Below are 26,727 nucleotides of genomic sequence, written 5' to 3' on the forward strand. Positions count from 1 at the left end.
CAGAACTCTGTGGGGACTGTCAGAGCACTACATGGATGCCCACAGACCCACCACCTTTCAAGGGAAAGACTGGAATTCCACCCCCTCAAAAAAAAAACAAACCAAAAACAAACCCAAAACACAACACAAAGCAAAACAAACCACCAGTGGAAATAATATGCACAAAGCTGTAAGTGATTCTATTGTCTGATATAAAATTTAATAGAAAGTTTTGGTAAATTAGTTACAGAGGCAACTTTTGAGTCTTGACTGGCAAAAGACCTTCCCATTTACAAGCACACATCACCCACAGAAGCAGAGCAATGTGCTTCCATCCTCCTAATGGGCATTCCCATTCCCACCCAGGCAAGGTTCAGGCAACATGATCAGCTTCTTCTAGCAGATGAGACACAGGAACGGCAGCAGGTGAGCCTGCAAGGCCACCCTGTGCTCTCAGGGTAGAGAAAGGTACCACATAATTACAAAAAATTCCAATTAAAGAAAAAAAAGGCAAAGTAGTTCAAAGCACAAAGTGCTTTACTGACACCTTGCTGTTAGTCAAAGAAACAAGCAAACCATCTGTGCTTAATTGTCATACCTGTAAAATAATCATTTCTGTAGAGTGCAGCAGGGGCATTTCACATGCACACACAAAAAGGCATCACTGTACCTCTAAGAGAAAGTTCAGAATGCAATTTAAACATCTGGAACTTGCTAAGGTGAGTAAAAACTGACTAGAAAACAGAACAGTGCTGCAGTAGAGAGACATAAATCCCTAAGGTGGTCTTTAGCTTTTGAGAAAGTTATTAATTTATTTCCTGCAGTGTGCAGTTCACATCCAAAGCCAAACAACACTTAATAAACGCAAACCCAATCATGTACCACTTTGAGAGCCCTCTGTTCCACTTGCTACAGAGCAGAGGCATTCTGCACAAGGATTAAACCAAGCAAAACATTTACTGCCTTGCAGAACCCTGGATTTCCACAGCCTGTCTGTTTGCTTGCTTAAAGAAAGCAGTTTGTACTTTGCAGTTCTCTCCCACGCACATTAATGCAAGCAATCAGGCTCCTACTGCTACGTTCAAGTTCTGTTCCAGGCTTGTTGGTTTGGCTTTTTTTTTTCCCTTTTTCCCCTTCATGGCTTATTTATGTCTTTTCCACTGCAGACAGACCTCAGCAAAACCCCAAAGCAGCAGCAGACCTGGTGGTACTGCAGAGTGCTCACCCCAGGCATGCTCAGTCCACCCTGACCTCCACAACCCCTGGGGCTGGACTGGGGCAAGTACTCAACAGAGAGGCCCTACTGCCAACTCCAACACACAGATGCTACCCTGCAGAGCTACAGGAGAAAGAACAACACCTGGGTGCTCAGCAGAGCTCCTCTATCTTCCCACCTAAAGCGCCAAATCCATGCAACGCGACATAAAGAACAAGGGGGAAGAACCTGGGTTCCTTCATAGTTACAGCTTTTACAGAAGACTCTTTCATTTCCAAAATAATGTTGGATGATGCAAACAGCCTTTGCACAACATCAAATCTTCCTCTGTCAGTGAGAGCAGCCACCAAAGGACTGCTCAGCGCCACCGTGCCATCGGCTGAAGCCATGTCAGGCTGGATTTTGGGTAGAGAGCAAAGAAAACAAACCAGAGATTAAAGTTTTTCCAAGCAGTGCTGTTCCTGCCATCACAGAGCTCAGTTCCTTCTTACAAAACCACCGGGGACCTTACAAGGCAGCTGCAAAAGGGCAGCACTCCCTGTACCACTTAGCCTTGACACATATGTTGTACTCCTCCAGAACCACAGCTCTGGGGCACCCTTAAAGGAGAAACATCTTTCCTGCTGCAGCCTTTCCCCCAAACCAACCTCTCATTGCAGATCACAAACTCTCACTCTTACTCTGAACAGCAGCACCCCTCTTGCCTCTATTTGTTTAAAGGTTTTTACTATTATTTTTTGTCAGTGAACTCTACAAGCTTCTGAAAAGTCTTGTCCCATGCCTTTCTTTGCTGCTTTTAGTGAATGGCCTCAGAGTTCTGGAACTTCAGAATTTGCCAAGGCCCAAGCACTGCTGCTATCCAAGTGAAATGTCTGTTTCCCAAGGGCAGGTGACAAATGTTACTGAGACTTTAAAATGGGCTAACAAGACTATTATTAAAGCAAAATTTGAGCTTAAATTACAATTTTCCCTTGTTCACAGCCCAGGAACTCTCCCAAATACAGATATCTTTCAGAAATGAGGTATCCACCTGCTGTAAATGACCCGCATTGTTTGCCACTGTCGGTCTGGCCCTGCCTAGGCCATTTTCTACAGCTGAAACTCACACTGGAGCTTGACATCTTCTTTATTGGGTGAGAAACACAATAAAGCAGAGAACACAGTCATTACTGCTGCTGGGACCCACATGCTACACAGTCACATTTTGATTACTCACCAAGCCACACAATGCAGGAACAACCTGAAGATCACAGCAGGCACGCAGCAGGACACGAGTGTAATCAGGAAGCTCTGTGAAGGAAACATTAAAAGGGATTGTTTCCAGGGAATGCTGTGCAGGGCTGGCTGCTGGGAAAGGGACTGAACAATGAGCTCTGTTATGGGGCTCTCCTACAGAGCAAAGGTGGAGGAGCTCCATTTTTGAGGCCCACCTGCAGGTACAGCACCTTGTGAAATGGACACTGGAGACCAAAGCAGTTTAGTGCTGAGGTCACAGGTGTCACAAGTGCTCTGCTGGACATTTGGAAGAGGTTGATTGAGCCCTTTCCTGCCTGCTTCACAGAGTGCAGAATAAAATGTCAATGGGTACAAGCCCCACACTAACTATCCCTACCTGTGAAAAAAGGCAGCTCATAGGAAAGGAGATGTTTTCCCCATCATTTTGTCTCCTCCACAGCTACCTACCCAGGGTTTCATGCCAAGTCTGCGGGCTAGATGAATGATTCAGGCCTTGAACAAAACAAGAACCTCTGCCCTCAGAATCTGTATGAGATGCTAACTTCAGCGAAAACACAATTTGAGAGGAATGACATAGTGGAGGACACCTTGGAGGCAGGAAGATGGACTAAGTTGTCCCTGTGGTGCCCATCAGCTCTGTAACTCAAGGCTGTAATTCCTAATAGAAGCAAGAGACATAAACCAGCTTTTGTTTCTTGATCCAGCTACATTTACAGAATCACAGAATTATCATGGATGGAAAAGACCTCTAAGATCATCACTTCCAACCATCAAATGCCCCCAAAACCTGGACATCAGCAGCAGACATGTCCAAAGCCAGGTGATAATGCAACACACCCAATTAACTGCACCCTGCAGTTAATACCATCTGACAAGTGTTACCACATCAGCAGGTTTATGTTTTCTATTTCTTTTCTGCCTCTGCAGACGAGTTAAGCTTTCCTGCCTGGGTACTCTGTGTATATGGATGCACACTGACATTTTCCTGCACAGTGCCACATATAACTCATACCACACTGGACTTCTCTTTGTTATCTTAATGTCAGGAAATTCTTTATATATGAGCAAGGAGAAAAAACCAGGAAGGAGTCTGTCCTGGACTTTGCAGGTAGCTTTTAATTAACAGTGTGGTGCCAACTAGATTGAGAGCATGGCATTTGTTTGACATTTGTATTTAATCTCCTTTTGCAGCAGCTGCAAAACCCTCTAATTGCCATGTCCTATGTTAAATTCATTTTCACTAAATATAGTTTGCACCTTGACAATAAATACTGTTACACTGAAGACAACACCTAATTTGTAATTCTCAGTGCTTAGATGGGAAGGGGTCTGGTACGGAGTAAGGACAGAAATTAGCTCACAAAACTGGAAGTTTCCACACTCAGCAGAAAGTAAAGCTGAGTAATCTTGGGGGAAACATGTATTTTACAAGCAAAATCTGTCAGTGATTGAGGGCTGAATTTCATTCAGAGCTAGGAATGGCAAGCACAAAAGCCATAAGAATGAACAGAACAAATTATGGTCATTCAGCTCACCAGCTGCTCAAGAAGAGCCATAAATGCTTCAACACAGAGGGAGCTTCTAAAAGGAAAATAAAAAGAAGGGACTCTTCTTCTTCTCATTGGCAACATACCAGAGATAGCACTGACGAGGAGGTGAGCAGCTGTGAAGAGTTCCTCATCCTGAGGCTGGTATTTCTGTAACAACAGCTCATCCTGTAAACTGCACCCCAAGAGCTGCAAGAAGTCAACAAGGTCTCCTTGTTGTGCAGGTTTTAACTCCTTCAGATCTGGTTTGTCTCCTGTGCAGGTATCATCTAACTGGAAGCAAAGGAATACATAAAACTTCTTGAAAAGAGGAAAAAAAAATTAAAAGAGAGAGTTCAAGCCAAAGATAATGTTAGCTCTATGCTGAAATTGCTTTTAGGAAGCAAGCAGAAGTTTCTTAATCTTACCATGTCCTCCAGGGCAGTTACCATTTCTTCATGGAGCAAGAGTTCACAAAGGGCTTTATATAAAGCTCTTTGCCTGTATTCTGGAAGCTTCACAAAGGGCTGGAACTGAGTCTTCAACTGTGACAGATCTTTCCCAAGAAAGCAATAAAAAGTAAAACTAAGTATTTCTACACAAATGTCAGTAAAAATAGTTAACATTTTTGCTATGTGTTTCATAAGCTCATTTATCATCCTGATTTCCACCAGCACAAAGATAATGCAAGGCTGGGATACATCTAATTGTATTTCCCTAATGAGCCAATGAAGCATCAATGAAAATTCTAAGAAAGAACAGGTACCAAGGATCAACATTCAGTGTTCCAATATTTTTAGTATTTTAGAAGTCAGTATTTTAATGTTAACTCAACTAACCATGTAGCAAGTTTCTCACTTGAAAGTTATCTCCAGAGAACATTCATTTATAAAGTAGAATGAAGAGCTCTGCTCAAAATCCTACTTCTGAATCTGTAAGTTAACAGGAATGATATTAGTGGTATAGCTCCACATGCAGAATTAAAAGTTCCAATTGTGATGCTAAATTGTTATTGCCCTCATATTTCATCAAGAGCAAAGACTCTTCACTCCAACCTCAAAAGACTTATTAAAAAAATCAGAAGAATCTCTTCTTGACTTGAAATACTGAATCCATTACAATCCATCCAACAGAAGCACAAGAGCATTGCATTTCTTTCTCCACAGTTCAACTGTGACACTAAACGGAAATATTTTATGACATCAAATTAGAACTTTGCTGAAAAAAAGTAAGTTTTCTCATCAATAATGCCAACTGGAAGGTTGGAATGTGTTTACTTACATTCCAAAAATATGGGCATGCAAGTGTTTTAGAAGAATTTTCCCTTCGTGTCATTCAAGTCAGGAAATCTGCTCTCTTTTAAAGATGCCTTTTATACCTAGAAATTACTTCACTGGGAGGGGGAGGAAGTCCAGCCACAGTCACTTGTTTTTTGTAGCTCATGCCACCCTATGAATGCCTATCATATATGACTAATAACAGAAAAGGAAACCTACTTTAAATTGCTTTAGTAGAAACAATTTTTTAGGTTTTTTCCAAGAGACAGTTCAGCTTAATTAATTTTAAAAACCCAAACAAACAAAAAAACCCCAAACCTCCAAATCTTTTAAGCAAGAAAGGCACAAAGGTGTATCAAGCTGAAATAAAAACCAAAACAGTGGTATACCATTATTTCACAAATAAGTGGTTTTTTTCTCTAGTTGTACCTTTTAAGCAAGTCTACATTGGAGAATGACAGAATTTATTTCAGGGCAACAAATACCTAGAGTTAGGTCTATTCAACAGCCATGAATAAAGGCTGAAATTTAGAGATAGCAGAAGTTTTTAGAACATGTTGTTGGAACTCTACCAAGAACTGATGACAAATGTGTTCTGAGGCCTTGATTTGTTTTCCCCTTCTACATTCCTCGTGACAATTCTGCCCCTTCCTTCATATCCCTAAAACTATTAAGTTGTAATTGGCTCATTATATCAATTTGTAAGCTGCCATTTAAATCACATTTTGATTTTGTAAGCTTCGTTGATATTTAAGATTTCTGGAAAGATTCTCAGAAAATGATGAGGCTAACTGAAGGTGGGGGAGAAGCCTTTGTAATTTCTGAGACTTAATGTTTAACTGTGAAGCTTTACTGAGCTTTTCTCCAAATCATGAAAAGATATTTTGGGTGACTCTGAATGAAAAGCACAAATTATCACTAATCTCATGGAGCTTACCTCGAATGTAATAGAAGTGGCACAAACCCCTGATTTTGTGAGATCACATTTATGACAAAGGGATTCAGAATGTTTCTAGGGAACAGTCCACTGCATTACTGCAGAAGTAAATTTTTTTTTTTTTGTACATTCCCTTAAGAGTCCTTGACCAGGGCTATTAAAATGAATGAACATAATTTCTTATATTCTACTGTACCAGATTACTTTCTCCTATCATGTTGCTTTACTTACTGCAATGTAATCACATAAAGCATTTCTGGTAATACCTTGTTTCAATACACTTAAAGAAGCATCACTGGGAATGAAGTTTTTAGCCCCAGAGTACATCTCATGATCAACAGCATCTGGCTGATACAGAAATGAAGCATCTCTGAATACTGCTGAGTGGGGAGAAGTTGAACCTTCAGTGCTTTCTTTTTCAAAACCTCCTTGCTGTTCATCTAGCAGACAGAATTCTGTAATTAGAAATTAAATTAAAAAATCTTAATAAAAAAGCAATTACTGAATTAAATATTAGCTTGTATTATAGAGTTTTCTCCCATGTGATTCCTCCATGTCTCATCTCTTCCAGATGGGAAGAATGCCAGTGGTTGCAATGTATGTGACTTACAGAGCACTGCTGCAGCCCTGATGTTTGGTACAGCGTGCACAGTCCTGTGGTGCAGCTGCCAACTACAGAATGTTACACCAGCTTCTGTGCTCCTGTGAATTAAAGTAATGGAGAAAGCAAATGACATGAAAACTTCTCACTGACACCATAAACCTGAATGCTGCAGTTGCAGGAAAGAATTCTTCACATTTTCTACCAACTAAGAGATATGCTGTCATGGGGGTGCTGCAGGATTCACTCCTGGTGGAGACACATGCAAGCTCTTTCTGAGAGTTGTAAGAACTCAGAGAACCCCTTACAGAACTTCTTTTGGTCATGGCACTCTTTCTGAGCCACGCCACAGGTCCATCCTCAAGTTCTCCATATAAGTAGAAAACAGGAGGCTTTTCAAAGTCTCCCAAGGGACTTTACCCAGCCATGCTCACTTATAGATTCAGTCTGCACTATATACTGTGTCTCTGCAATATCTTCATGGAGAATATAACTCATTCTGGCTGGATTAACCCCTTCTGCCTCAACTTCATGACAAGCACTGGCCTGCCTCACCCAAACAGGACTGTGGACTTGCTGCCATCTCAATCCCCCGCCCCAACTTGATATAGCTAAGGGACTTCTGGAAGGTACACAAGGAGCCCATAAATTACGCTCAGAAATCTGGAATATCAAGTTCTGTGCTCATGTTCCCAAAATTGTGCCCCAAAGAGGCAGAATATAATCAAAGCCCAACACATTATTTGGATCATCTTCTAATTGGCTCAAGTGGAAGATCTGTAACTGCACCCCTGGCACTCTGCAGCAGGTCTGAGGAGAATTCTGGCAGGCTAGCAAGAGGAACTCAATTTTAAAGTAATACTTGTCAGCAAAGAGGGAAAAAAAAAAAAAAGCAACTAATCAAGTACAGTGCTCACATGCACCAGGCACAAAGCCTAAATATAACCTTCCTGCAGTTTTAAGAGTCTGTCTCACCAGATTAAGGACATTCAAAGCAGATGAGAAAGCACTGAGAGAACTCTATCAGCAAAAAGGTTTTTCAAAGGGGAAGCAGACAAAGAAATCTCTGCCACAGAGGAAGAAAGATGACAGAGACCTTTATGCCTGCATAACCCTTCACAGAGAAGGGTGAGCTACAAAGGAGCAGAAACTGATTAACACAAATTAGAGAACTTCCCAAAGCAACAAGACTCCACACAGCAGACAAGGCACCACAAGGCCAACACACTCATGTTACTTCCATTGATAATAAAAACCCTTTCACTGGAACCCTGAAGGAGGAAGAAAGTAGTAATAAACTACCTGCCCTCCTAAGGCAGGATGATGCTAACAAGGGAAATCAATACACAGCATCATGTGAAAAGTTTTTAGAGATACAGACCCTGCTGTTCAATCTTGTAAAAGGGCTTGATTCAGAGGAAAATCCAGGACTCTGAAAGCTTTGTATCAAAAGGACTGTTAATTTTGTATCCCAGTAATTTTGTCATCTTCTTTAAAAAGAAAAAAAGTGAATGAAAGAATACACATAATACTGTGATAATTTCTCTACTGAATATTATCACATTCATCAATGACAAATCTCCAATAGTGCAGTTAGATCTTGATGGTTATTGAGAAACAGTAATCAGAGATGATCAATGAAAGCAAAGCCCAAGAGACTTCTTTGTGTGCAGAAGCTGAAAAGATTAGGTCTGCTCAGTTTACAGACATTTAAGAGGAAGCAAGTCACACATACATAGCAATGAACAGAACAAAGCAAATCAGCCAGGTGCTACTGTACCTCCTGTTTTGTAAAGCAAGAACAAGAGGACTTGCAGGGAAACTTTAGAGACACAAAACTGCAAAGCCTTTAGCAGGAACAGCTTTTACTTGGAGTGGAAAATTAGCCTGTAGAAATCAAACAGAATGATTACAGGAAAACTTTATGGTAAAGGACCAGAAAAGAATAACAACTGTTTCTTTATTTTCTAATTTATTTATAAAAATGCCCAAGCATTTCCAGCCATTAAAACAACATTTTAAAGTTTGTTTCCATACCATTCTTCCTTAGAGAGTAACTCGAGCCCAACCAGTGGCAAAGAAAAAGAAACAACAACAAAAACAACTTCCATGCACTTCATTCCATAATTATCCAGGAAAAGAATCCCATTATGTTACATCTTCTACTGACCACTTTCAGATTCATGTGAAAGGACTACATCAGTCTCTGTATCTAACTTCAAAGGTTATTTTTGTTTCCATAAACAGACACTGATCACTGCTCAGACATTAAGAAATTGAAGGTTAGGCTCATGCATACTTATTCTTGCTGGTAAATCCCTGATGTTGTACTTAGTTCTTCCACTCTACCTTCTAAATGACAGTCAAGGAAGCACAAAGAGCACAAATTTAAACAAAGAAGAAAAAACAAAAGAGCTGCAAGACATAGGTTGTTTAAGATAAAACATGAAAAAAGCTGTTCTGGTTTTGAATAAATCTACGGGGAAAAATAGGTTGGAAAAGAAGTGTAAGTGGAAAAAGAGCAGAGAAATACAGATCATTAGCAAAACTCATGTATTATCATCTGTCAGGACACTGGAATTTCCATGAAATCCCGTAGTTAGGCTATCAGCTATCAACTTACATAATCAGCCTTAATTGCACTTGATTACTCTGAAATACACTTCTATTATGACCTCGAAGTCAATGCCCTCTGCTGTATCTCTGTGTTCAGTCTTTCTGTCAGAGAAATTCTACATGTCAGAAATTTTTTACAGTTTACATGACATTTACTTATACTCCTGAACCTACTGACTTCCTTAATATCAGGAGTCAGTTGGAAGAGAATGATGGGAGAATATTTTCTGCATTTCTTACCCCCAAAAATTGCACCCTGGATTTAAATCTCAACTGCATTTCCATTATTTCTTCAACCCATCTCTTGTTCCAGTCCACATCAGTCCTTTCCAACTTCCAGCCTTACAGTCCATCTGATTTCCTTCCTTCTTGCATAACATCCCCTGAAACCTCCTTTAGGTCAAGGAGTTTAACTGAGGATATACAAGAAAGAAAAACCTGAGTGATTTTGCAGAGCAGAGTTATTACTGCTCCCAGAAGCCAATTTCAACATTTTTTTTAACTTGACACCTGAAAATATCCAACCTGAAGTAACTAAAGCATGACCAGACAACATGACAAGGACACTCCTGCAACCATTCTGAGAACAATCTATATGTGGAAGTGTAAGACAAAGTTTCAATTCTACTCCTATACTTCATGAATAATTCTTTTTCTTAGCATGACTGTTGTCTAAACTCTCCTAGTTGAGCATCAATTTATATTCAATTCACTCTCCTTGCAAACAGGTGAAGGCAACAGCACGGGCTGGGGGCCAGCTAGCTACAAGCAAAATTGCTGAAAAAGACCTGGACAACAAATCTGAAAGGATCAGCAGTGTGCCCTTGCAGTTATTGAAGTTTGCTGCATACCCAAGAGTGTAGCTAGCAGATCAATGGAAGTGATTTTTCAATTTGGCAGACAGCACCCAGACTGCCATGTCCCAAACAGAAGACAGAAAACCACATACTGCAGCAGTCCAGCAAACAGCCACCAAGATCACTGGGGACTGGAGAACATGATGTATGAGAAGAGGCTGAGAGACTGGGTGTGCCCAGCCTGGAGAAAATGTTGCTAAGAGAGAATCTTACTCCTATCTACAAGGACTCACAAGAACCATGAAGGGAAGACAGAGCCAGACTCTTCTGTATGATGATAGAACAAAAGGTAAGAGGCACAAAGAAAGAGCAGTTCTCATTAGATATAAAGGAGTAATAAAAAAAGTTCACTATGATGGTGGTCAGACATGAGAATAGGATGCCCAGAGGGGAGATGGAATCTCTGTCTCTGGAGAGAATAAAAAATTGAACAGACAAGGATAAGAGCAATCTGATCTTACTCTGAACTTAGACCAAACTTCAAAAGTTGACCCTGCCTTCACCTGGAGCTTGAGTTAGATGACCTCTTGTGGTGCCCTGAAACCAAAGTTAATTCTGAGTTTATGATTTATTCAAAAAAGTGAAAAAGCATTACTCAATCAGAAAAACAAGAGTTTCACAGCACAAATAACTATCAAGGCAACAGAGATCATACTACATCATCTTCGTACACAGCGAAATGCAAAAATCACTGCCTAACAGGCAGCTCTACCCACAGCTGAACTGTGTGCCACAGAAAATGGGTTTTATACTTACCAAAGTGGCCACTCTGCTTTATAAACAGTTCAATTACACCGTAGGCAATAGTGGTTGCAGGAGGAATTTCAAGGATTACACTGGAATCCTTCATCATACTTCCATTTTCACTCACTGAAACCTAGAGGACAGATTTATTCAGTGTTTATCAGATCCAGCTATCGTGTAGCTTAAACTCAGAATTAATTATAGGGAAAAATACAGAGAAAGAATGCATTTTATGCTCCATGATGTCTAACTGAAGCCGTGTTACATTTGACAGCTAAAACAGGAATTAGATGAGCAGTGATGTAGAAGCACAATGCCAAGAGAATCTCTCAAACACCTACCTACCCTGTCTTAAGACAAAGGTTGAGCTCCAGGTGCAGCGTTTGCAACATATGACATACTGTGCCACTGGGAAATGGGCACCCATTACAGTATCCTGCCCTGGCCTCTTCTATCCTGACACCCCTTTTCCCCTTCAGGAACAGGCACCAGGAAGGGGGGCACTTGCACAAAGGGTTATTGAACTGCAACTGCCAGGTTTCTGCTACTGGAGACACCCTGTACAGAGAACTGATTCACCCACAGCTTTGATAAAAAATAGAACAAACAACTTAAAATGAATGAGTACATCTTCTGACTTTGGTAATTTATTCTCAATTCACAGGCAATTTTTCAGATATCCTCATAATGCTGTTAATCTCTACGCCCATGATCAAAAAAATGCTGCTTCCCAATAAATACTAAAACTCAGCAGACACTGCAAACATTTTTGATGAATGGCTACTTAGCTTTTCAAATGAATCTGCCTCTGCAATGCTTTTTGCTCTGAATTGTTACTTTTGGTTTATATTCTTCTTGTAGGCAGGAATCTATATAGAACATGAATTGCAATTTGACAGTACTGATGGAAATCACATTCCTGGCTCACACTAAAAGAGGGTGCCTTTTGTTAGGAAGGCAAAAGAAAAACATTTCACCTTTCTGAATTTTCACAACTAAGCAGTGCAGCAACGTCTGGCAAGTAGTAGAGTTCAGCACATAGATTTCAAACATTCTATTCCTTGCATATTTTTTAGTAACTTTTACCTTTACTATTTTTGTACTCCATCCCATCAGTCCACTGATTTTTTCTTCTGTCTGGGTATGTTCATGTATGGTACACTTTTGAGTTGTTACTATCTTTTCTGTCAAGATGCACAGCACTTCCCGTTTTCTTTCCATCACTTGCTGCAGTAAACTATTGTTAAGATTTATTGTTCTGAAAAAGAAAAGATGCCATTAACAATGTAAGTACCAGAACTGAAATAAAACATTTTCTTAATTGCTTGATGAAGCAATTGTGAAAAATAACAGTGGTTTCTGTGTGAGCTGTGACCTCAAAATTATTATGTCCTCTTTTGTTATTGGCTAGCAGTAAATATCTGTATTACAGTGAAGTCCAAACACAAGTATTGAATTCTCAAGTCCTTAATTTGAGCAAAAAATGGCAGCTGTCTGGCTGCTCTGTAAGCAAAACAAACAAACAAACAAAAAAGCAAAGGAGAATTAAAGGCAACTTTAAGCTTCCAGTGTATTATGAAAACAACCAGGCTTGTGGACACTAGATTAAACCCTCTGGTACTGTGAGCTCCCTCTGACACTGGGATGCCAGCTCACCATCCTCTTCAGAGTCTCAGGTTAGCACAAAGTGTCAGGAAGTCACTGGGTCACACACCCTGCAGCCTTTACTGGAAAGAATTACATCAACTGAAAAAGTGACCAGGAGTACAAACAAGAGACCTGTGCTCACCATTCATTTTATGAACTCCCTGTAGCCTAGCACACTACTGCATACATTTCATAGCCTAATACATAATAAGCATGCACTGTAATAGTAGTAACCACTAATCACAAAGCTCTGCTTAGAAAGACTGAAGTTGTAGTCAAGCTACTGGAGGACAGGAAATACACAGCAAGCAACATTCCAGTCTGCTTAGTTTTCCCCTTTCCTATCAGCTCCCGTTTTTCCTTATGGTAGTTCTCAGTTCTTCCTCTCTTGCCTGCCAGATCAAGTTCCATTTCTTTCTGCTGCTTCTCATTCATCTCAGCTTTGTCCCACAGCCAGCCAGCTCACTCATCCTACTCTGCTATCTTCTACCCTTAGCTGACATCAGTTGCCCATGGCTCTCAGCCTCTGTCTCCCTTTCTCCTCAGTTTATTGTCACCAGTTTCCAGCCATTTGGCCAAACTCAGTACCATTTATCTCCTTCTCACCATTCACTCCAGTCACTCCTGCCTTTGTATGCCACAGGTGTGCTATCAGGTCCTTCTCAACAGAGGAGGTGACATGGGCTCCTTTCCAACCAAGTGCCAATGTCCAGACCCATGCTGGAGTAGGAACTTGAAGCAGCCACCATTAGGAATGCTGGTCTGGCCTCCAAGGATCCACGTGAGTGCCGAGGAGCACTCTGACACACTGCTGCCCAGTCACCAGAATTCCTCCTTGAGAGATAAAACAGCAACACCTCACTGCACCCTCACAGATGGCTATGGATCTGCTGTGATGTTCCCTTAAATCCTGACCTGGCTTAGTGGCATCAGCATTGACCAAGTACTTCAAAGGGCTGGACTGGAAAATACACAAAAGGTTTTCATGGATTTCAGAACTGGAAATCCCATTGTTCTTCATCAATATAACCTCACAATGTTCTATTAATGACCAGGACTGCCACAGGTAAAAGAGGGACTGTGGGATGGACCCCGAATCTCTGGCCCAAACCTCCAATTTAACAAGTCATCTCTACTCCACAACATAACTCAGCATGTATTTAAATGCTGCTGGAGGTATTTTTAAAGTTGAGTCTTTCTTAGAACAAGCTGAAGAAAATAAACTCCAGAAACAATACAAGAGGATTATTTTCTAAGAAAAGATGACAAAATTCACCATCCTTTCTCCTGGGGTATTAACAGACTTTCTAGTAACAGTTAAAGCAACTCCTTAACTCTATTTGATTAAGATATGTCATTTATAATAAACTTTTGCAAAGAATCCATTGGGTGTTCCCAGATGAGATGTATTATATCCTGTGAACAGATAACTCTGGCAAGACAGCCAGAAGATTAAAAAACTGCTGTCCCTGGCTCAACTTATTCAGTCTTTTCTCCTCCCCTTTACTCTAAATTGCTATTCAGGGGGCTGAATGGCAATTCCCCCAAAATATGACAGAAAGACATGTCTGACTGCCTTATTTAAATCGATGTATCTCCACTCTTAATTAAAAAGTTTTAGATTTATTAGGTTCTGTAGTTTTGGATTTATGCAGTCTGTATAAGTCTGAAGTCATCTTGGTTCTTTATTAAAAATATCCTGAGGCAATTTTTGATCTTTGGAGAGTTACATGCTTATATGAAAGTTCAATCAGTTGGAATGAACTGTCTGAAAACCTTAAAGTTGACTGTTCAAACAAGAAAGCAATGCAGCAGCCACTAGAAAAGCACCACCAAACATTCCTGTGATTATTTATATAACTTCTTCTCTTTCAGTGAAAGCCACGCTTTATGCTTGGAATGCAATGAATTTTTGGATTAAGCAAAAATTGGAAGAAATGTCGAGCAATCATAAACAACACTGCTCTTAAAAGTGTCTGCCAAAGCTGAGCTATTAGTTATCAAAATAAGAGATCCTCAAGCCTATCGTATACTTCACAAGAATTATTTATGATTCTGAAGAGGTGCACTAAGCATCTTGAGAATACAAATTAAGGCACTAAGAACTTGCAATTTTAACATTCTTAGGAGAAGCCACAGGCAAAGAAATACAATGAAGGAGCACAAAAGCAATTTGTCATTTGCTTTCACATGATGCATTTTTTTCCTGCTTTAGAGGATGAAAAGCTCACCAGATATCCTCAGAAGTTACAGCAAAAGAAACAAAACAATCACAGGCAGAAAAATACAGATTAATCCTAGTGTTCTGTGTGAGCACATCACAGGTTATCACTGGGGTACAAACATTATGCTCTTCTCAGTGACTCAAAGAGGAGACAACATGAGGTAAGCAAATACCAAGCTTATCTAAATTATCATTGAAAATAGATATCAGGAGCAAAATGCAACAAGGTTAAAGTTTGACAACCATAGCAGGGCTTCAAGTATTGCACGGCAATGGCTGCTGAATCTGAGTGTATTTTTGCAAAAGCTGAACCCACTTGCTAGCATAAAACTCCTCTGAACATCAAGAACATACCTGAGTAACAAGAGATGGTTGATTTAAACCCATGAGAATACACGTATGCAGGCAAATGAAATGCATTGCATTATTTTTACTTCCCAGGTCTCAATTCAGAGCTTTTACTTCTGTCCTGCAACCACCTCTCTTATAATCTCTTTCAACAACGACTGAAAGAGACTCACTGACCTTGTACCTCCTCTACTACATCACTACTCCTTCTCACCTTGAGAATCTGAGTTACAGTACTCAAAAGTAACACTACATAAAATCCAATGAGATGCTGGTTTGCTAAGTCCCACCCACCAACACACAAGGTATGAGCCTGGATAAATAAAGATCATGTCAAAGATAAGGATTATGGGTTTTGCTTGATTGTTTGTTCTTCTTAAATAACCTTCCTGAGGTCAATGATTTACTGTGCAGGAAGCTCTATAAATTAAACATGGACAAAAAGGAATTTGAGTTTTGGTCTTGCTCTGTATTTAATCAGATTAAATTTCTACTCTTCTATAATGCAAAGATTTCCTTCACTTTTGTTCAACCTTTTTCTTCTTGTGTGAGAAAAGTGGTGGAGAACAGAGAGGAACAAAGGCAATTTGCTGCAGACTGGAAGCAGAAAAAGAAGGGAGAAAAGCAGAAACCAATGGAAGGAAAAAAAGAAAACAACACAACACCTGGCAGGCAGCAGCCTGCTCCAAACCCCACAGCTGAGACTGAGGGTCTTTCTTTCAGGTGCAGAATATCTGACCAGAATGTCCAAAAAAGAAGTAGCTAAGACCCTTTTCCCATCAAATCCTGTCTAGTCTTTTCAGTAACCCACACAAATCCCCAAAGCAAGGTGCTTGCCTATTTACTACGAATACCAAAAAGAACAGTTACTGCTGTGAGTACTCTCCCATCCTCACATTGAAGTCAGCACTGTTGTCTGCCTGCACAAATTTTCATCATTCCAAACTACCCAAGGGTGAAAAACCTTTTTAATCCTGCACTGGGCAGCACCACCTCAACACAGCCTCTGTTCCAGCTGCAGAGACATGGGTGGCCCACTTTCACAGTCTGGCCCAAATGCAGCTTCGTCCATAACACCCACATGATAAGCTTCAAAACCTCTCTCACTGATCTTGCCAGAATTTCTCCATTTAAAATGTGCAGTAGCCTGACATCTTCCACATAAATGCTGCTTGCTCTACAGCAAGAGCCTTCACCCAAATTTGTTCCCTCTCTAACACAGACCTCCAAATAAGTGTCATGGAGTAAAATCCAGCAGACCTCCTTCTGCCACTTTCCAAAAAGCGGTAGAAAGCATTTCTTTCATTAATCCTTTTCAAATATAATCTTTCTGACCTACTTCTCACAGTCACACTGGAACACAGTACCTACTATAGTCAGTTTATTGATAGAAGTTTTCCCTATTGAATACCCTGGCAATTACTTCATAGAACATCTTCCCCAAGAATGCTAAAGACTTCAAGAGTGCAAGTGACAGATAGATCCTCTATTTTCTGTTTGGCACCCTCTTTATTTTTTTAGATCAGACACACACAACTCATTTTATTCAATCTTGTCTTATAACACTCTGTGACTTCACATTACCCATGTAACACCTTTGGTAGAAAACGGAGTGATTTTCACATATGTGCAAACGTTCAAGATGTTTCAAAGAAAAAAGGAATAACAAAATGGGCTGAATTTCTACTGTACTCAGGTTGACATAAGCACCTTTTTTTTGTCTCAGGATGGACAGTAACTGAACTAATGAAAGTGCACCTTAAATGCAATCTGTAAGAGTGTAAAAATGTATTTTGGTCATGCCAGAGTATACTGCTAGTAGCACCTTGGGTTTTTGATATGCTAATCATAGGCATAGCAAACATTCACAAAAAATGCTGGAAGTGTGACAGGGCAAACCTTTCTGCAGCAAATGTGGACTGAATAACTGCTGCCAAATTGTCCTTTCTTTCCCTCCACTGCCACCGTCCTCTCAGAACTTCTATTTCAATTGCCCAACACAATTCAGTGAAACGGTAAAAACAAATTCATTTGTTAATCCACAAGATCTACAGGGATTAAAACCTCTTCACTGGAGTGAAAAATACAGAATGGTTGAGGTTGGGAGGTCATCTGGCCCAACCTGTCTAACACAGGCTGCCTGGGATCATGTCTTCAGGGTGGCAGACTCCACAACCTCTCAGGGCAACCTGTGCCAGTCCTCAGTCACTCTCAAAGTGATTAACTCCTGATGTTAAGAGCCTCCTGTCTTTGGCTGTGCCTGCTGCCTCCTCTTTTGTCACTGGGCACCACTGAGAAGAGCCTGGCTCTGTCCTCTAGGTATTTAAATCACCCATCCTTCAGGTATTTATATCCCTTAATAAGACACCCCAGGAGCCTTCTCTTCTCCAGGCTGAGCAGTCCCATGTCTCTCAGTCTTTCCTCAAGTATGCTCCAGTTGCTTCATCATCATTGTGGCCCCTCATTGGACTCTCTCCAGTAGCTCCATCTCTCCCTTGTACTGGAGAGCCCCACACTGGACACAGTACACCAGGTGTGGCTTCATCAGTGCTGAGTACAGGGGAAGGATCACCTCCCATAGTGTACTGCCTATACACCTCCTTGTGCAGTCCAGGATACACACCACTGGCTTTCTTTCAAAGAAGGACACAGGGATGGCTCATGTCCAACCTGGCATCCACCAGGATCCTAGGGTCCTTTTTTGCAAAGCTGCTTTCCAGCTGGTCAGCCCCCAGTATACACTGGTGCTTGAGATTATTCCATGTGAAGAATTTTGCACTTCCCTTCGTTGAACTGCATGAGGTTCCCACCAGCCCAGACTGTTGAGGTCCCTCCGGATGGAAGCATGACCTTCTGGAAGTACCAGCCACTCATCCCAGTTTTGTGCTGCCAGCAAACTTGCTGAGGGGACACTCATCAACACCATCACCTAGAGAAGACTAACAAAGCTGTTGAACAGAACTGGACCTAGTATTGTCCCCTGGGGTACACCATCAGTCACTTGCCTCCAACCAGACTCTGCAACATTGATCAATAACCCCTGGGCCCTGCTAGTCAGACAGCTTTCAGTCCATCTCACTGTCAGCTCATCCAGCCCATACTTAATCAGCTTCTCTATGAGGATTTTACGGCGACAGTATTGAAAGGCTTAAAATAGAAGATGGAATATACTCTTAAATACACAGCAATCACACTGAGGTAAAGGCATAGGAGTCTGACCTAAAAATCAGTATGTTAGAGTACTCTGTGAATTAGCAAGCACAATATAATATGAAAAGCAAGAATTATGTACCATAAAATCTGCCAGGTCTATATACCTAAAAGTACTGTTTAACTTCATTTTTATATTGCATAATATGTTAATTGTGTCCTATATTTAAAGAATATATATCCAGGTGCTTCTGCAAAGAAGGGATCTGCTTCCGCATCCTTCAGCTGCCCTCCCTTTTCAGAAAAGGATTCCTACGAGGCCTCTGAAATCTAATTAAAAGATCAGTAGGATTCTCCTTCAGAAGGTTCACCTAAGAAGTGACAGGAAACCGATTTGCAGCTCCTCAGTACTTGACACTTGCTGAACCTTGAAGACTCACATGACTTAGTCAAGAAGCCATATGAGCTTTGACTTTAAGGACTCTTCTGCTATTTATCTGCTACTTTGACTTAAACAGCCTACTACAACAATACCATTTTAAAATGCAGCTTAATTAGTCCATATATGCAGACACAATAAACTAACCAAGAACTGAATAAACTAGCACAAGCAACGCTAAGTCATTGGATGAAACCACAGAACATTTAGCTGACTTGCATCCTGCAAGGACTGATGGGTAAACATCCTCTTAGTACGGTCATGCTTTGTCTCCAAAAATCACTAACTCCTAGGCACCAGAACTCCTGAATGCTGAATTCCTGAACTTTGTACCATGCTCAATCAAGGAGACAAAAGCTCAAAGCTTGGACACAAGCAGTCATAAATCATAGAATACTTATGAATGAGTAACTGGAATTTCATTGGGAAGGCACTGCCACAATTACCAGTGAGCCTCAACAGTATGCTGAAGAAAAAAAAAAAAACATGCTATGCTATCTTCATAATTTTCAGTGACCTGCCAGAAGCCACTGTCTGGATATCAATTATGTATTTTACATCTTTAGCCTCAATACTCTATGAGCATCTTCTCTATGAACCAAGAACTACCTCCTTGTACAAAGGGGCAAACACATTTACCTCATTTATAGTTATATTCAGATCAATGTAGAGCTTCTGATTTTCCACAATCAAAAGAAGAGAATATATTTTTAAGTACTGTGTTACAATTCATGATTATAACCTCCAAGATCTGCTAATGTAGATTTAATCTGCTATGGGAGATTTATTTGTTTGAACAGAGTAGGTAACACTACAGAAAACTACATAAAAGCTTACTGATCTGAACAGAAGTTACTCCAGTTGGCTTTTCTATAAGATTTTATCTGTTGTTAGAAACAAGATACTAGATCTTGAGATCTTGACTGATGCTATTTTTCTGATACTAGATGCATACTAATTTCACAGGCCTGGTACACATTAAAGCCAGTATTTTTGTCTTTCTTTGGTACAAAGACAGCAAGGTGCCTTATTGGAACAAGTCTGTTGACTTGTGAATGCAGACAAATTCAACAGCAGGCACTTGTTCCTGTGAACAAGGAGAACTGATTATTTCTAGAGCATCAGTGTATTTGTAGAAAATTTACACTGCTTCCAGTGATTGCACCAGTAATAAAACCCTATCATCTTTATCTTCAGAGTATCAAGCAAAGGCTGATAAAAATGCATTGCACCACAAATCCAGGTTACAATGCTGCCACAAATGAACCACTCTTATCTCCCATGAGTCAGGACCTGCAAAACACAGGAGACCCCCTGACCTGTCAGCTGCTTGCCTAGAAGGTTTTGGTCCATGACTGTCAGTAGTGCAAGATTAAAACAATTTGATTGCAGAGCAGGACAAGGAGCATTGATTATCTTGCAAAATGAAGATTAGAGTTTAGAAAATCTGGGGGTTCCTCCCTAAATTATTAGATTGTGTATCAGACTGAGCAACAGATCAATAAACCACATTCTGTTCAACATGTATTGACCATGCTTGGTCACCTTTACTACTTCAAATAACCCTATTTTCTAATCCAAGTTACACATAAAAATTATATCCTGCTTACAAGAATATTGGTAGGTTTGAATTTAGTTTCTATGGCATTTGCCCCAGTAACAGAGAGAAACCAATCTTTTTTTTTTTTTTTTTCCACAGATTGTTATCTCAAATACAGTCCTCCAGAAACAGGAGGATTTGTCTCTTATTTCATGTGGTAATTCATGCAAATATGTAAATTGAAATTGCAGAGATACGTTTTAAAAGTGAAAGGGAACAGTTTGACCAACAAGCTTTCAAAATCCAGAATTTTTAATTTTAGCATATATGATTTATCACATGGAAAATGAGAGCTCACAGTAAAAATAATCCTCAAACTGTGACAACACTACAGAATCAATGACCCAGCGATCACAGCTGCCCCAAGTCTTTTCAGCTCAGTAACCATTCCTGGCCATTGGAATGCCCACATTAGAGACATACCTGTCCTTGACGTCCTTCATAAGCTGCTGCAAGTCAACCTCCTGCTTCCTCAGGTTTCCAAATGAGGACTGGTTTTGCACATAGCCCCTTCCTCCAGCTCCCAGGCTAATCTTTCCAAATGAAGTCTCAATACTTCCTTGAACAAGATCTTCAAACTTCCCCGTATATTTTGCAAAGTCAGATTCCACAATTACTAGGAAAACAATAAAAATAATTTCTACCTATGAAGCGCTGAAATGGTCACAAAGTGATTGGAAAAACAGTAACTGATGGAAAAACAGTACTGATGGACAGTACTGAGCAGGTAAATAATGAAATTTACATCTCTGCAACTCTAACTTCCTCCATAATGTCACCGTCTTTGCCCCCTACCTTTTATGTTTTGACATTTAAGGAAACCAGAAGGTGACTGAAATGCTAAACTGAAGTGCTATACAAGATCTAGGAAGAATAATAGAAGCTTATTCCAGCTACAAGAATAGAACACTACAAAACAGACTTGTAAAACTGCATTAATATTCTGCCATTATCTTAATATATCTCCTTACAGGCTTGTCCAAAAGCTCACTGAAAAACAATGGAAGGACCTACCTGGCTTAAATAAACTCTGAATCTTACACATCTATAAATCAAAGAATTGGCACAGAATCAGATAATCTTCTAAGTCAGCTATAATTAAAATCCAAATATTACCTGTTTTCCTGTATGGAACTGTGACATGCCCATAAATAAAATAAAATTAAAAAATTAAAATAAATAAAAAAAATAATAATTCTAGATCATTAACCCTTGCCTGTGCAAGCATTTCCTGGGCCACTGTCACCAAGAAGAGCACTGTTTATCCAGTGCTTTTTGACCTGGAGCACAGTACAGTTTCATGCTACTATCACATACTGTAACCCCCCAAAAATGTTCTAGGGAAGTTCTGGTAGCTACAGACATCACTGTTATTAAACATTAGGACTATATGGGCTAGGCAACCTTCAATGCTTCATTTTGGTAATCTATCCAGGCAAAACATATTTACGCTTTTTTAAAACAAACATTTATTACTACAGGTTTTAGTTAAATGAACAGCCAAGTGAGAAAAGATCCAGCCATCTCATTTCCATGGATGGAGAATACTTCAGAGCATTCCTCTGAAAGGAGCTCTCTTTTAACATAATTGAGAATAACAACAATAAAGATTAGGCTTTACATTCTTCTCATCTGCAGTAACAGTGCTGTCTGAATATGGCTTTACCTGGCTTTATAGGTTTGTCTTCAGTAAGCACATCACTCAGGGTGACTGTCAAGAAATGATACTTGGGCTTCTGCCAGCACCACAATTTCTTCCTCTTGGTAACTAAGCTTAGAAGCTGCAGCTTGTCTGAGGCATTCAGGTGGGAGACAGGGATCAAGTCACCTCCACTGTCAGTTTCTCTCACAAAATTCTTTGTTGCTTTTGCAAACATCTCGAGGAATCAATTAAAGCCTGTAAGAATACCTGTTTTTCAATAACTACAGCTGGAAAGTATAAATATATTATCAGTATAAGAAGTTATTCATAGTGCTGGTGTAAATGCAGGAATGGTTATTCACCCCTCTTCTCCCTCTGAGCTGGGAGTCATGACAGTTGAAGCCACTTACTCCAAAGTAAAAAGATTATCACAGTGGAAGATAAAAGAATTTTAGTTAAAATTTTAAATAAGCAACAGTGAATCAGCCAAGAACAGTGCAGTGCAAACAACATGCAAGGCTTAAACATTACAACAGTAATGCATGAGATTTATGACCATGCAAATAATGAAGGAAGAGAATAAATGTGTGAGCAAACGAATATTCCCATCTACAGCTGCAAAGCTCCTTCCAGGAATGCTCGCGGGTAATTAATCTGTTGGGCAAGAAAATAAAACTGCTTACCTGAAGTTGTAAGAAAAGGCACCAACAAATGAGCACCCCATGGAGACCATCTGGGATGAGGAGAGCACTGGTGCAACGGCAGAGGAGTTCTGCCTCCACAGAGTTCTTCTTTTATTACCTAACATAAAAGTATCTTACTCCATATAAGGTAATCGGGTGTTAGTCATACAAATTATCTTCATCCTTTTAATAACAAGTAAATATATGTAGGGGTAATAAATACTGCTCTATAAAAAGCAACAAACATTTGTGTTATCTTTGTGACCAAGTTTTCTTTCTGAACTACACCCCAGAAAATTCCCTATTTTTTACTTTCCTACCCATTTTACCTTGAATATTTTCAAATTTTCTACTTCCCATTAGTATAACTACAGCTAAATTGAACATGCTATTTACAACTTTTATTCATATCAGCTAAACAGCTACATACATCATCCTATCCTTGCTTGTAGAGATCTTACATTGAAACAATATTCACATCTCCTGTTGTGTAAGGTTGCCTTACTTTCATTTTGCTTTATTTACGAGGAACATTTTCCGTAATGGAAACTGGCTAAATTCACAGGAGAAATGGTGAAAGTGACCATTCACAACTGCTACAGACAGAGTTCTAATAAACTATTTTTTGATTTTTCTGAATAATATTTTTTAGTTTTTGAACTCTTGAGCTAATTATATTTTCTGAACTGAATCAATTTTTTTTAAAGTTGGCAATATTCCTTTGAATTCCCCAGCTGTCCCTAACTGGGAAGTTCTGACAGCACAGGATATTGCAGAGGGCACTGAAGATCACTTAGAGAACATGCAAAACTGGTTGGACCACAGCCTCCATATTTTAGTATCTGATGGAAGACAGAAAAAAACCCCACTTTTTTGCAGAAGGGGACTTACCTTTCCGTTAGCTTTTCCCAAATCCCATTTCAGATAATATTTCACACATTACTTATGATACCATGTTAAGGCATCTACCTTCTCATGGAAGCCCTATGGCCTACTCTTAAGTTTTCTATGTGAACAAGGGTGTTCCCTTTACACCTGCATGGAAGGAATTTGAACCATGTCAAACTCACATTACTGAAAGGTCTTCTGAACTTCCATTGTAATTGTGGCTGCAACAAACCACAGAACAGCCCCAGCTATATCCACTGAGAACATCTCCACTGATTCAACTGATTTTCTTGTTCTCTGAGCTCTTCCTAAACTCTGAACCAAGATTAATTTTTTGCATTCTTAAATTTCTCCTCCTTAATTTCCCAGTTTTAAATTCAGTGAAAACACTTTAACAGAACAAGCAATGCAGCAGGAGAAAAATACATCCTCCACACACGCTAACCAGCCCAAAAGCCCAAACCCCTTTTTTCTCTAGGACTGCTTTTTCATCATGCTGTATTTCACAACCAACCAGATGACTGATGTGCAAAGGAGGAGACCATTACAAAAATCTCACTGCCTGCATTAGATGCTTTTACACAACATAAACTTCTTCAAACATTTCTGTGCTGTACAGACTGTTCATTCATTCTGATCCCATTCCTACATAATCAACTCACATAGGCATAGTCTCTGAAAAGAGAAAGGCCCACCAATTTCTGAGGAGTTTACAATAAAACAAATTGCAAAACCCAGTTCCTATGATTTGGTATTGTTATAAACTCTCTAAAATCTCACATTAACTTTGTTCCATAAAAATTCTGATTCCTGGGTGGTTTCTCTTCTCAGTCACCATGCTCTTGACTAGCAAAAATGTCATCTAGGAAAATCAACAAACTGCTTACAAGGGCTGCTGAGACTCACCAGACAGGAGAGATGTGACTCTCTTCAGCCCCAGAGTGACAGTGTCAGTCTCTCCCACACTTCGCTGTGCTGGAAACGTCTTTGCAAGGAGCATATTTGGCAGTGAAACTTGTACCTACAAAGCAAGAGTATTTCTACCTGAATTCCTTTTTACATCTCTTTGGATATAGTGCCATTAATACAAATTCTAAAATGCACCCAAATACCTTATTTCATTATTTCACAGAACAAAGTAAGAGCAACTGAATATGCCCTTAGCCAACATCAGGGAGCTAATACAGCTACCAGGACTGATGGTGTCCTGACTGAATGGACATGGAGTGGTTACAGACATAACATTCAGAAAATTCTGCCTTTGCAGTTTCTTTCTCTGGAAATTTTATTAGAGCTCTGCTTGTCTTGGGCAGATGTAAAAGGGAAGGCAGCGAAGTTGATAGAAAAAAAATGTCAAGTGAATTGCAAATTAACAGGTAGATGTGAAAGCAGAAAGGGAAGGAGGATTACCCTCCTTGCCAATGACAAATGTAAAATTAGCCTGAACCTGGGCTATGGTAGAATTATTCAATGAGGGGGGTGAGATCACATGAAGATATTAACAGCAACTTCATTTTTTACTTTAGCAAACAAATCTTAAGCCTCTTTATCACAGCTACCTAACTCAATATTATGGGGCATTAGATCTAAAGAAATGTTTTACGAATAATCAGTGTTCACTTTTGTCAGAACAAAAGCAAGTTCTCAACAGTTGCCTGGTGTTTCTTACAGTCTGTATATACTTACACTGACTTTTACAAAGGACATAAAAAAGCAGTTTTCTCCATTCAACATATTACTCAGAACACAGATCACAGGGAATTTGGGAGAAGGGTGACAAACCGGTCGCCAAATGTCAGCACCTCCCTTGCCAATCCCAAATCGTAAGGAAAGACACCTCCTGAACGGCAAAGACGAACATGCAGGAGCCACAGTGTCAGGAGAGCCATTAACTTTGACTCTGCTGTGCAGCAGCGGTAATAGCCCTGGAATCTTAATGAAGCTGGGAGTTCGCCGAAAGGCAACCGAGGCACAAAAGTGATGACAAACAGGACGTGTGTTTTATTACAAAGACTTAAGAGTTATTTCCCCCCCCTTTCCAGAGAATTTAAATTTTAAAACAGCCATAAAAGCTATTACACAAAGCCTTAGCAGGGATGTTCTCACAACGAACTTCGCCCCCTGAACCCACGCGGTCCCCAAAACCACATCCAATAATTTTTAGCCCTGGGCGTAGTTTTCTTCTGTGCCTTGAAGACCTCAAGGCGTGTGTCCCGATTAGGGCTGGTGCCACACAGAACCAGAGCGGATGGATGCACCCAGGAGGTTCGCTCTTATCCTGGGCTGGCAGGTGCTGTCCTGCGAGGCCTGTGGTGGGAGCCATACTCTTGGACGGGACAACCCGCCCTGGTTCTTGTCGGGCCGAACCTGCCACCACACCCGAACCCACGCTGAGGGGACTCACGAAGGAGTCCGAGCACACAGATCCCCCTCGGAAAATGCTGCACCCTACTCACAGCCCCCCTCGGAACCGCCAGGGGTGACCTGCAGCCACCCAGCCCTCCTCTCCCCCTCTGGAAGCCGCAGGGAAGGGCAGCTGGACCGCGGCACATCCCGAGAAGGCCGCAGCGGCTCCCTCCGAGCATCTGACAGGGCCGGGCGGGGCAGCAGGAGGCACACGGCAGATGAGGCCGCGCCCCGCCGGTTCCGGGCAGCCGGCTGGGAGGACACCGGGGGTTCGGCCCGCTGGGAATGGCGGAGCAGAAGGGCACGGGTCGCTCAACAGGCGGTGGGTAGGCGGGCATGCCCGGCCCTCTCCGGTTGCCCGGGCCCGCTGCTGTACTCACAGCTCTCCCGGCGCTCCCAGCCGCCGGGCCTCAAGGGTGAGGCGGGCCCCGCCCCGGGGCGAGGTGATGATGGCGAAGCTCAGCGAGGAGACGAATAACAAGGAGAAAGGGGGACAGCGGGTTCTCCTCCCGGCGCTATGGCGCGGCGAGGGGCGAGGCGGGGGTAGCGCAAGCCCCGCCCGGGTGCTCGGGCCCTGCGGGGAGAGCGCGGTGGCGGCTCCCGGGAGCGCGGGCCCAGGCGGGAGGAGGCGCCGCCGCCGCAGCACATGGAGGCAGCGGGCCCGGACCTGCCCCTGTCAGAACTGCGGAACCCCGGGGCTCCTTGTACCCC

At 41.1% G+C, this 26,727-nt stretch overlaps 1 protein-coding gene across 1 annotated transcript; it reads right to left on the minus strand.

The window, feature by feature from the left end:
• Positions 1-1,104: 1,104 nt before the first annotated feature.
• Positions 1,105-26,641, minus strand: GSDME (gasdermin E). The gene is made up of 12 exons (XM_030445244.1): positions 26,397-26,641; positions 24,517-24,631; positions 22,723-22,840; positions 22,064-22,294; positions 20,821-21,013; positions 12,076-12,247; positions 11,002-11,122; positions 6,438-6,626; positions 4,386-4,513; positions 4,065-4,251; positions 2,412-2,485; positions 1,105-1,590 (listed from the first exon to the last, which is right to left on the minus strand). Exons 4-12 carry the CDS (start codon positions 22,272-22,274, stop codon positions 1,348-1,350), a joined length of 1,518 nt encoding a protein of 505 aa, XP_030301104.1. The 5' UTR covers positions 22,275-22,294; positions 22,723-22,840; positions 24,517-24,631; positions 26,397-26,641; the 3' UTR covers positions 1,105-1,347.
• Between the last annotated feature and the right edge of the window lie 86 nt (positions 26,642-26,727).

Source organism: Calypte anna, chromosome 2 (assembly GCF_003957555.1).
Source record: "Calypte anna isolate BGI_N300 chromosome 2, bCalAnn1_v1.p, whole genome shotgun sequence".
NCBI classification, from domain to species: Eukaryota; Metazoa; Chordata; class Aves; order Apodiformes; family Trochilidae; genus Calypte; species Calypte anna.